Source organism: Cyprinodon variegatus, unplaced genomic scaffold, assembly GCF_000732505.1.
Source record: "Cyprinodon variegatus isolate N-32 unplaced genomic scaffold, C_variegatus-1.0 Scaffold23, whole genome shotgun sequence".
NCBI classification, from domain to species: domain Eukaryota; kingdom Metazoa; phylum Chordata; class Actinopteri; order Cyprinodontiformes; family Cyprinodontidae; genus Cyprinodon; species Cyprinodon variegatus.
Window position 1 is genome coordinate 2,399,858 of NW_015150476.1, and position 12,823 is coordinate 2,412,680.

General features: G+C 38.8%; 1 protein-coding gene across 3 annotated transcripts in view; it reads left to right on the forward strand.

The window, feature by feature from the left end:
• The window catches only part of med13l (mediator complex subunit 13-like), a 110,800-nt gene that overhangs the window by 84,383 nt on the left and 13,594 nt on the right, over positions 1-12,823 (forward strand). The window contains exons 5-15 of one of the 3 annotated variants that reach the window (XM_015392261.1): positions 1,512-1,657; positions 2,081-2,287; positions 3,055-3,219; positions 4,951-5,107; positions 5,208-5,312; positions 6,608-7,264; positions 8,343-8,556; positions 9,255-9,333; positions 9,423-9,538; positions 9,748-9,844; positions 10,946-11,160. In XM_015392261.1, the coding sequence (XP_015247747.1) occupies positions 1,512-1,657; positions 2,081-2,287; positions 3,055-3,219; positions 4,951-5,107; positions 5,208-5,312; positions 6,608-7,264; positions 8,343-8,556; positions 9,255-9,333; positions 9,423-9,538; positions 9,748-9,844; positions 10,946-11,160 (2,158 nt within the window). Of the gene's footprint in view, positions 1-1,511; positions 1,658-2,080; positions 2,288-3,054; positions 3,220-4,950; positions 5,108-5,207; positions 5,313-6,607; positions 7,265-8,342; positions 8,557-9,254; positions 9,334-9,422; positions 9,539-9,747; positions 9,845-10,942; positions 11,161-12,823 lie in introns of all 3 variants that reach the window. The other 2 variants (XM_015392254.1, XM_015392246.1) reach the window with 2 other exon arrangements.

The following is a 12,823-nucleotide window of genomic DNA, read 5'->3' on the forward strand; positions in this document are numbered from 1 at the left end:
TCCATCCATCCATCCATCCATCCATCCATCCATCCATCCATCCATCCATCCATCCATCCATCCATCCATCCATCCATCCATCCATCCAAATATTTTAAACCTGCTCAACAATATTTAATTTAACTAAAGGACTTAAAGCAGGATGGAGGACTGTGCAATGATAGGTACCAAATTTTTGTGTTAGATCCCTTAAACACTACGTCTCAAACATATTACATATAAATTTGCCAAAAGTGACAGAGATAAACACCCCACTCTGTTAATTGTGCTGATGTGTGTATTTGTCCTGAGCAGATTGGTACCCTTGACTTGCAGCTGTTTTCCCTGAGCTTCCCTGTGCACCTATATTTAGCTCTTTGTGTGACTGGAACGATGAGCAGAGGACGAGGTTGGAGGGCAGTGACATTGAAAGCATTTTTGACTCATTTTTTGTCGAAACATGAACTGTAGAGATGATAAACAACCACTGATTTCTGTGTGCGTGCTTATGATATTATGTATGGGCTGAAAAAGCATTGAGTGCCCGGGTGTCAGTTTATCACAGGCATGCATATGTATGCACTTTAGCTGTGCTCTACTCCCTGTGATTGTGCTGGCTTATGCTCAAACCACCTGCTGTCATTTGGGATTTTTCTTTTTTTTTCTTCCTCTCAGGGAGCTTGAGGAGTGTTTATGAAGCGTAAAACCTTGCCTTCTCTTCTCTTGAGTGAATCCAGCGCCATCTGGAGGCTGTCACCATCAAAACTTAGACATCCGGCTCTGATAGGCTGTGTTTAGTTATGGCTGTGCAAGTGGAACTGGCCATTTTATTGAATTTGATGATCCATTACAGCTCAAATGGAGGTCCAACTCCCTCAGGGCAAAGGGGATATTGCATAGGCAGCAGGGTAATCACAAAGCGATTAGAGTACCTGCTGACTTTATTGTAATTCTGATATATATAAACCCAGGTAGTGAGGTGGTTTATAGATTAAAAATATACATCAGTGGAGCTGTCGAGGCGGTTAATGACGTCCAGCCCGCCCACTGCCATATAGATTGCAATAACGCTCCAACAATTACTCTTTGTTGATTAAAAAAAAAAACAACAACAAAAACACAGCAATGCATGATGAACTGCAAGCAGGCTGGTGTAATAAAGAGAGAGTTGCATATGTAAACATCCAGCCATCACAATCAGTCACAAGCAAATGAGGATTTATACCTGCAATAAGAATCATATTGGAAAGACAGCTGAGTTTTAATAAACATGGTGACTGATTATGTTCTCTGATCAGAAAATGAGATCCCCTCATCTGTCCGATCTCCAAAAGCTGACATGTTTGACATTTTTAGTCCACTTTGTCTCAATTAAAATTAAAAAGCAGTTATGTATCAGCTTAATTTATGTGTAATGAAATTGTGTAGGTGGTTGTACTTGTCATTTAACTGGACACTCAAACACAAGCTTGATTTCAGTCATTTTAATGTTTCCTCTTTGACGTTTCACTGTTTTTATCTTCTCCCTGCAGCGAACACCTGTCCTGCTGTTTCTCCTTCTTCCTCCATGGTGAAAGTAACGTCTGCACGAGCGTTGAGATCGTCCAGCACCAGCCTGCCTACCACATCACAGAGCGCCATATCCAACTCGCACAGACTTCCTCTACTCCTGTGCAAGGTGACACCACAAACCGTCCATTTGCTGCCTTCATTGTACAGTGTTGCAGACAGTAACACTATGCATCTCACTATTAGGTCTAACATAATGAGGATAAATATGAATGTGGAAACCAGAAATAAAAAAGCTCAATTCTTTATCTAACCAGAAAAATGAATTTAGATGCAGTCTGTGTCTACCACCGCCAGGCATAATCTTGAGTATTTTTGTCTGTTGTACTTAATGAAATATAATTATTATTTTCTGCAGTAATATTGGTTTTCTAACTAGATATAAATAAACTTTCTAAAAGTATTCTTTGTTTTTTTTTTTAAGATAAATTTAAAGCAACACATTAATGAAAAATCTAGGACCATGTAAATGTTTAGTCTTTTTGATCATATCTCCTTGCTATCTCTTATCATTTTCTTCTCCTCTGTGTAGTGATCCTGAGTCCGTATGGCCTGAGTGGGACCCTAACGGGCCAAGCCTTCAAGATGAGTGACCCAGCAGCTCGAAAGCTGATGGAGGAGTGGAGCTACTTTTATCCCATGGTTCTTCCACCCAAAGAAGGAAGTGGAGAAAAGGAACAGAAGGAAGCAGGGCAGGCCTACGATCAAAGCTCTCATGTAGCCGTAGATGTCATCGTAGGTATGGCAAACAAAAAAACAACAAAAAAAAAATCTACAAAGTTGTAGATAACCTTTGTTGGGTTTAAATGACAGATATAAAGGAGTTGGTGCTCAAATAAAGAAAACTTTTCCATAAAACACTTATTACAAGTGGCAGTGGATACTAATCAATACTATTACATTAAATTCCAGCGATGTTGCTTTGACAAAGCAAACGTTGAGACGTTAACATCTCATTGATTAGGCTCTGTCACTGTTGGAGCAGAGAAACTGCTGAAAGTGCCGCTTGTCTTTTAAAATGCCTGGAAGGAGGATGACTAGAAGCTGTGAGGGAGTAGTGAAACAGACAGAGAGGAAGAGTCTGGAAGCTTAGCTATAAACTCCCGAAAGTTTCTCTTACAGTCTAATCAGTCTGATCCCACTGCGTCGACTTGACCTGATTACAATTAACACTCGTTTGGATCCAGGCAGCTTTTACAGCTGAAGAGGAAAGCCTTACGAAGCTGAAAGTAGAAGGATTTTTCTTTGATTGTGTTTTTTCCTAGCTGAAAGTGTGCACTTGCATTATTGGAATACAAAGCTAGTGATTGACCAAACTGAATTTATTGCTATTTACATTGACATTTAAGAACATTCTGGAAAAAAACACAAAAGAAAATTGTTTTGATCATACATGTTCAAAAATGTTTTTTTTTATATATATATATATTTGCTGTTTAATACCGTACGTGCAACAGCCACCAAATTGGTTCAAAACAGCAGAGCTAATTTTTCTTATCTTCCTAGGCGGAGTAAGGATGACCTACCCAGCTGCTTTTGTGCTCATCGCCCAGGGGGACCTACCAGTGGAGCAGCCTCCACCTGTTCCTGCAGCTCAGGGCCTCAACAAGGAGCTGAATAACTGCAGTGTGCCTCTGACTCCACCGACGTCACCAGAGCACCCCTGCTCTGGTAACACACATGCATGTATAAACCTTATGCAAAAGAAAAAAAAACAATTAGACTGCGGATGAATGGTGCAGGGCTTAGTAGGTAAAATGTATGGCACTGAAACTTCACGTATTTATTAACTTTCTTCTTTTATCCCAGGTAATTCAGAATATATATTTGTTTATAAGAATCATCAGAAACCTTTTTAAAAAAGCTCCCTTCTCATGTGGATCAGTTTGCTGAGTCGTTATGTTTGAATTTGTCACTAGTTACATCTGAGCGTTGTTTCCCTTGATGTGGGGATTTTTTTTTCTGTTGCGTCATTAACTTAGCACTTTGTCTTAACACCTAAACATTTGATGACTAGAGTTTCCACTGTGGTCTCTGCTACTCTACATGAGTGCTGGAGACCTCTGAGCACAATGCAAAGCATACAAAATGACATAAACAGACCGGGAATTGCAGTCGATAAACATAGCAATAAAATTAGACTCTCAAAAACTATTGCTGCAAAAGACAGCTGCACAGTTAAATGGGGATTTTCTGACATAATGTTTGGCAGTATAACAGAAGCTGGAATCAGAGGGTGAGTGCTGTTAGGCAATCTAAGCCTGTGATCTGACCTGGACATTCCTTATATTTTCTTTAGCATTAAAGAATTAAAAAGCCACATAACTGTTTGAATTTTTGAATGCGAATTATGAGTATTAAAACACTGGAATGGATTTTAACCAGTTACATATCCTTGTCTGCAGTTCTGCCGGTGGCCTCTTTATAGCTGTAGTTGGGAGAAAAATGCAAGTTATGGTTGGACCTTATAGGTAACATACATATTGCCTTTAAGTTCTGGGAACCAGTAACATTTTACCATAAGTTTAATTAGCATTCAGACTAATTAAACACAAATTTATTCATATTTCAGTATTAGCCCCATTCCAACTTAATGAATCGATCAAACTGAAGTTATGAGGCCCAATCATTTACTTATGAGTCATCATTTTCTACTTAATCTCCCTTATACTTCACATAGAGACATTTTTATAAAAGTGTTGTCAAATGATTTCACAACACATATTCTCTGCCATTATGAATGCAGAACAACATAAGTAGAAGTTTACCAACGTCTCATCCAGCAGTGATTAGAGCACAAAGATGGTGTCCTCCATGGACCTGAAGTGCATTACTTCATTTAAACCCAGCTGGATGTAAACCTTAATAATGAAATAAGTTAAAGACTATAAAATAAATGCTTTCATATGCCTACTTTTATTGCTTATGTGTTTTATGTAACCAATAGAGGGTTTGGTGCTCTGTTATTAAATGTTGCTTTTTATGACGTACTGTGAGAATCTTAATGACTACTGTGAGGATGGGTTAATATCATGGGTGCTTCCCAGTTCTACATAAATAATAAATATTGTCTGTTTCCTTTCTAACACTTTTTCCCCCAGCTTGTCTGTTTGAAGTATGAGAAACTGACCAATGTGTGAATAACCCAATGATACCCCCCTATTAGACAGCGGTAGCCATTAATGTATGACAAGTGCTTATGTTATACGCTCTGACCTTGTCAGATTTCGGTCTCAAAATCTTGTTAAAAGGCACCAGTTGGATATTTTCACACATGACAGATTATTTTCCGCTGCAATTAGATTCATGGATAGAAGAGCGTCGGTGAATAAGATGCTTCACTGCTGACTGAGATTATGACTCTGTTGCTGAGTGGTTCGTATCTGTTCCTTTGCTTCGCAGCAGACAGTGGCTTCGTGACGTCGTCTTCTAACGTCCCCACACCAGACAGCAGCATGGGGATCACCACCTTCAGCCCAAAGCATTCTGGGAAGAAGCTGACCTGCCAGGTGGTGCACCAGGCGTGGAGGGAGTGCTACCTCAACCACTCCCAGCATGTGTATGATACCTTTAAATAACCTCCTTCCTAATACAGTCATTATTACTCTAATACTCATGATAAGTTGATGTATCCTTCTGGATCTGGCTCTTCCCTGCAGACCAAATCAGCTGACTGACGAGATGCAGAGAAAGGAAGTGCCAAACAGAGTTACTATGTGGAACTTTAATGATCTTGGAGCAAGAGTACCCTGCAGCTGCTCCAGGTAACATACAACTGTTGTTTTAACTCGTTCTGTAATCCATTGGATTTTTCTCTTCAGTATAGTTACTTTTTTTCTATTTCCATTTTATAAACCAATATCTACAGAATTAAACACATTATTTTGCTCTTGGTCTATCAACAAAAAAATTGGACCACATCTGACTGAGCTACCCAAAGTTGTTTGGTCTAAGGAGATTTTCCCTTACAGGAAAAGTGTTGCATTGATTTAATCATAGAAATCATAAATGATAGAGCCACATCTGGCTATAGATACTGCTGTTCTTTGTTTTGTTGTTGTTGTTTTTTTACAGAGACATTTTTGTCTGTTTTTTTCATGCAAAATAACTTAAACTCCATCTATTTTAGACTTTGACTATGTAAGGCTATTTTCCTGTTGATTTATGAACCTCCTTCCAAGTCTCAAATTTTTTTCACCTTCTAACAGCTGTTCTTCCATGACTGTTTACATTCATCCATCCTTGCCTCTCCCTGCTAAACAACAGCATCTCCACAGCATGATTCAGCCATCACAATGTTTTCCTGTATATTGATTCATTCGGGATGATAAACAGCTTTCGTTTTCTACCAAAACTTTTGCAAATTATGGACTGAAAGTGGCCAAACTGTTCATTTTGTATACAAAATTATTCCGCTGTTTTTTTTCTTCACCTTTTCTGAGACATAGCTGGGCAATTTAATCCAGAGATTAATTTGTTTTAGGTAACTTTAGAATTAACTTAAGATTGGAGCAGTCCTCCAGAGCTGCCGATGTCTACAACTCCTCCAGAGTGATGATTAGCCTCTCTGGTTAGGTAGATGTCCATATCCTAATACGTTTGCAATTATGTAGCAAGGTTTAATGGAAATGGATTCTATGAGATGTTTGGGAGACCTTGGGAAATGCTGTAAATACCCACAGCTCTCTTACAACCCTTTGTAACATAACATTTATCTAAATTAAGAAAACTATACACACTATAGACACAAGATGGTCTAATGATAAAATTCAACTCACAATACATTATTAAGGGGTATCAAAGTTATACATAATTACATATCAAACTTTTAAGATATTTGTGTTTTTTAAGCAATTTTCTCTATGTAACACAATGCATAGCTTTATATTTGTCTGCTAAACATTTTTTTAGATTTTTCCAGCAGCAATTAATAATTCAAAGGTGGATAAACTCTTTATCATGACCTTTGCATTACCATTTCTTGCTTAAACATTTGATAAAATGTGTTTTGTGCTTCCTTCAAGAGTGTTAAAAGAGATTGCTTTCGTTTGGTTTACAGGTTAAAGCAGCAGAACCTCAGCATGTCCAACACACCCACTGCAAGCATTCAACCATGTCCCAGCTCCTCACTGTCTTCAGGGACGTCACTTTACCCTACCTCCCTGCCCAAACACAAAACAAGCGACAAGACCGAAAAGGCTGACAAGCAGTCCAAGAGGCCAGCTGTGATTCCCTTCCACCACCGTCTACCTGTCACAGAGGATACAACGCTGGAACAGGACTCACCTGGAGGGTCCCAGCTTGGTGCCCTCATTGCACTTGAACCACCAATGGAGCCCTTGAGCTCCCTCCCAAGTTGCAAATGTTCCAAGTCGCTTTCCAATGAAAGAAAAGCCCCTGAATCCCTCCTTCATTCATCCATGTCTCCACTCCCACCTACTCTCAGCCCGCACCCCCGAATACAGGACCCAGAGGTGTTAGACGCCTCTGTGGACATGCTTGCATGTCCTGATGGGACCTCAGGGCTGGGAGTGATTACCAGCGAGACAGCAGCCTATACCGCTCAGCTGAGGCAGAGGGAGAGTGGATGTGGCTGGTGGAGAGGCTTCAGGACTCCCAGGAGTGATAAAAGTGACTTCAGGCCTCCTGAACTCCCCACTGAGAAATTGGAGCAAATGGAGACAGAAACTGCCACTATGAGAGATCCTCTCAAAAGGTAGGAAATAAATACAATGCCAGGAGAAAAAATATAACTATATAACGGCTATATTATATATAATAAAACGGCTAATAAGATCCACTCATTAAAGGTATTGTGGATGATTTTCTTGAATTATTTAAAAGAACCGCCCTCTCCACTTTAAAAACCATGCATACGCCCAACCCTGTACCCACTACCAAGAGGGAACACCCATTCAACGGGTGCGAGAGCGTACACATCATTTCTCCTCATGCATGCTCTGTCTAAGAGTTGCTGTATTCATAGCTCATAGAAGTTTACTGTGTCCGACGTCCGCACTAACCCCTAAATCCATCAATCACTATATAGAGCGGGAATTACGTACTGTATATAGTGATCTTTATAGCGATCTCAGTTAACTTACCATTCGGATAAGTAATCAGTGCCTTTTGTTCCCCATTGGTCACCTAACTCCATCTCCAACCCGTGGTGCTTGCGCCATCTTTGTTATAAGTCGCCGCTGTCAGGTAGCAACAGCGGGCCGCCGTGACAGTAAATCCTGTAATGCTTTGCAAGGAGAACTCTCCGCACAAAGCATTCTGGGATATATTTGCCTCTTCTGAAGCCTTACTTTTATTCTCATACACTTCGTAGACTCTTTTTCTCTTACATTATCAAAGAACCACGGTAAGAAATGTGCGCTTTAATGACTGTCTGAACCATAGTTCACCACAGATATATGCCTGAAAGTATGCATGCACAGAAAAAGATAGCTAACGGAAAGAGCACAGAGGACGGCCTTACGTATACTTATCATCAGAATGATTGACACTTTGGAGGACCACTTATTTAGATGATCTACCTGAAAATAAAAAATCGTCCTACAGTATGTACTGTACCTTTAAGACATTTAGCCTATTGGATCAGGTTACATTACAGTAGATGCTCCCACCTGATAGAAATATTAGAGTTAATGTGAGAATTGGCTGCATCTTATCGATAGAACCCATTATCAAAGCTAGATATGCATGAGATCAAATTTCTGGTTTTCTCTGTAGAATGAAAAATAAAGCTGATTTATTTTTCTTCATTTGTCTCTCCTTGTCTTTTCCAGACTTTACGCTCAGAGCAACAAGAGGTTTAAAATCTCAGAAGAAAGGGTGGTGGAGCACGTCCAAACTCTGGGCCTATTTGAGCAGCCAGGCGTAGGGACTCTGCGAGAAACGGGGGACGATCCTTATGACTTTAAGGAAGGAGAAATTGAATATCCATTTTTCTCTTCCAAGAGGGCAAAAGGTTCAGGGCGGGAAGCCAAGCAGAAGGCCAAGGTAGGAGCAGAATCATTTTAAACTGCGATAAATAAAAATGTAACACCACACTACAGTATGTGGCAGAAAATGTAAGTTTCTATAAAAGGAAAACTAAAGAGAAAACATCAGTTTTCTGTGATAGAAGACACTTAGCTTTCGTAATAGCAGGAAAATAAACTAAATTAAACGACTGTTGAAAGTGCTACTAAACATTTAGCAGCACAAGAGCGAGATATTTCCCTCAGGAGGTTGTGTGAAATAAATAGCAACCGCATGAAGAAAAAATTCTAGTTTTAAATTCAGCAGGTGCTGGAGAACTCCATTTGAATGTTAATGATGCTATGTGCAAGATTGGTTTTACAAATTAATACTTTATTCTTAAGTGCAACAAAGACCTTCCAAATCCTTTAAAGTGTGTCTCCCCCAAGTGGACAGAATATAATGGTGCAGATCTAGGAAACTAGGAAGTATTTATTTTGGTACTTATGTTAAAAAAGCGATAGTTATGAACTACATGCAAAATATTACAAACAATGTGATATATTCATTAAGTGGGTATTTCTGTTATTTTGATTATGCACATACATACAGCTTGCCGTAATTTTGGAGGGCAAAAATTTGAGTCTACATCCCATAATTCGTCATAAAAAAGTGTGCTTCTTTGTTTTGTTTTTTTATATTGGGATCAATGATGTAATTCCTAATTCATTCTTTAGGGAGAGGAAATCACCAGCAACGGTTCACTGTCTGATGGAAAAGATGCAATGTCTATCTTTAACTCTGCTCCAAAATCAGGTGAAGAAATAACCACAAACATGTGTATTTCACATTTTTAGAATGCAGTCACTCCTTGGTATTTTTAACTGATTTTATTTGATTTTTAGATGACTCTGGTCAAGAAAATGCCCCTGCTAAAACCAACCCTTCCCTGACTGAAGAGAAAGATCTGGTGGTCAACATCTCAGATCTGGAAAACATACTTGATGAAGAAGATGTAGGGGTAAAACATCCTTTTTTATGTCTTATTCTCCAACATCAGTTTAGCTGTTTTATTATCTTGCATGTTATATTCAGCTCTCCAGTGAATTGTATTCTGCCATCAGTGTTGGAAATACATTGAAGGAAGTTGATTTATTTTGTTATTTTTCTAACTTTCCCTGCTAAAAGTACTGTTTTATATTAAACTAGTCTCTGGATTATATTTTGTAGACTGTTTATCCAAACCAACACTCAACCAAGTTACTAGTATCTGCAGAAGATCGTCCTGGTGGGAAAGAAGGAAGAGTTAATGTATCGTATCCATCAAGTAAGCAACACCTCTATTTCCCAATAAAACATCCATATGTGAAAAACAACTACCTGTGACATAAAACATAGTCTACACTGTGTTAGATTTTTCTTTGTTTCATTTAGGGGAAGAAAAAAAATCCCATAGCAAGAAAGAAATATTTTCAATTAAATCCTCAGAATAGGGGTTTTTGCACACACACAAAAAAAACAAGAGCTATAGTTTTGTTGTGCCTATTTTTTATTTATTATTTTTTATCAAAGTTTCATATATCTTCAAATTTGTGCCCATGAAATCCTTTTTGATAGTGTTATGGTTTTATTGTGATATTTCACTTGACTGTATCACAATGTAACATGCCATGCACTTTGGTTATTACTCAGTGTAATACTGTAGAACTGCTGCAAGATGGGATACCTTGGGCTGTTTTGTTTGTTTCTTTTGAATTTTTCTGTTCTTTCATCACACACAGATAAGAATATATCAAACCTTTTAAGTAAAAGGTTATTCAGGCGGATATCCTGATAAAAAATAAAAAAATTACTTAGGAAAGCTTCTCATTAACATCATTTGGTGGACTTTCAAGTTGATAATCCAGAAGTTTTTTTTTTAATTTTAGAACATTTGAATAAAAATCCCTCAGCATCTGGTAAATAAACAAAAATGTTTTATTTAGTATTCATCGAGAAAATTATAAACACTGAATAAACTTATTTTTATGCCCATTTTAGTTTTTATTCCCACATTCCTTAGAAAACGTATGTTTAGGGCCAAAGAGCAGAGGTCATAGGACAGGACCAGGACTGTTGGTGATCTAGAAAGATCTGTGTCTTTGTATGCTCTTGCCTTGTGAAATTGTATAGAAGATTTTTCCAAATGTGGAAAATATTAGAAACAGTTGCACAAATTTAGCTCTAGCAATTTTATAAGGAAAGTTATTTTCCACTTCAAGGGTAATTTGTGTTATGAAACCCTCATATATATTCGCAATACAAATAAATGATATATAATTCAGGTTCTTCTATGATTTTTTTTCCCATTTATTTTAAACAACTCCAAGCAATTCTTGTTCTTTCTTCCCTTTTCATCTCATTCCTAATGTCTGTCTCTTTTTAGCAGTAGCAGATCTCCAGAGAATGTTTCCCACTCCACCTTCTTTGGAGCAACACCCAGCCTTTTCTCCCATCACGCCATATAGAGACACTCCAAGTCAAGAGACCCCTGCGCCCACTGGACTGACGGACCACTTGCCGACTTTGGCCTCCGCCCATCTAACCGAATACATGAGTGAGATGGAGGAAGGTGCAGCTAGTCCCAGGCAGGACGACTTTAAGGTAGATTCTTTCTCCATTTTAATAAACAGGTCCAACCATTTTCAGAATTTTTTATGTATACATATAAATATTTCTGAAAATGAGACATCTAAAGAGATGTATCTATATGTCTATGTATATAAAGATATAGATAGAAAATTAAAGATTCACACTGAAGGCATCAAAACTATTAATTAACACATGTGGAATCGTATTCTTAACAAAAACGTGTAAAACAACTGAAAATATGTCTTATATTCTAGGCTCTTCAAAGTAGCCACCTTTTGCTTTGATTACTGCTTCGCACACTCTTGGCATTCTCTTAATGAGCTTTAAGAGGTAGTCACCTGAAATGGTTTTCCAACAGTCTTGAAGCAGTTCCCATAGATGCTTAGCACTTGTTGGCCCTTTTGCCTTCACTCTGCGGTCCAGCTCACCCCAAAGCATCTCAATTGGGTTCAGGTCCAGTGATTGTGGAGGCCAGGTCATCTGGCGCTGCACCCCGTCACTCTCCTTCTTGGTCAAATAGTCCTTACACAGCCTGGAGGTGTGTTTGGGGTCATTGTCCAGTTGAAAAACAAATGATGGTCCAGCTAAACACAAACCAGATGGAATAGCATGCTGCTGCAAGATGCTGTGGTAGCCATGCTGGTTCAGTTTGCCTTCAATTTTAAATAAATCCCCAACAGTTACACCAGCACAGCACCCCTACACCATCACAGCTCCTCCTCCATGCTTCACATTGGGAACCAGGTATGTAGAGTCCATCCGTTCACCTTTTCTGAGTCACACAAAGACACGATGGTTGAACCAAATATCTCAAATTTGGACACATCAGACCAAAGCACAGATTTCTACTGGTCTAATGTCCATTCCTTGTGTTCTTTAGCCCAAGCAAGTTTCTTCTGCTTGTTGCCTGTCCTTAGCTGTGGTTTCCTAGCTGCTGTTCTACCATGAAGGCCTGATTCAGACAGTCTCCTCTTAACAGTTGTTCTAGAGACTTGTCTGCTGCTAGAACTCTGTGGGGCATTGACCTGGTCTCTAATCTGAGCTGCTGTTAACCTGTGATTCCTGAGGCTGGTGACTCGGATGAACTTATCCTCCGCAGCAAAGGTGACTCTTGGTCTTCCTTTCCTGGGGCAGTCCTCATGTGAGCCAGTTTCTTTGTAGTACTTGATGGTTTTGCGACTGCATTGGGACGCTTTGAAAGTTTTGTCAAATTTTCAGACTGACTGATCTTCATTTCTTAAAGTAATGATGCTCATTTATTTTTCTTTAATTAGCTGCTTTTTTCTTGCCATAATACAAATTCTAACAGTCTATTTAGTAGGACTATCAGCACAATTATTGGTCCCAACCCCATTTATAAGGCAAGAAATCCCACTTATTAAACCTGACAGGGAATGCCTGTGAATGGAAAACCATTTCAGCTGACTACCTCTTGAAGCTCATCAAGAGAATGCCAAGGGTGTGTGGAGTAGTAATCAAAGGAAAAGATGGCTACTCTGAAGAACCTAGAATATAAGACATATTTTCAGTTGTTTCACACTTTTTTCTGAAGTATATAATTCCAGATGCGTTAATAGTTTTGATGCCTTCAGCGTGAATCTAAAATGGTCATAGTCATGAAAATATTATAAATATCATAGTCATGAATATATAAAGAACACTCTTTGAATGAGAA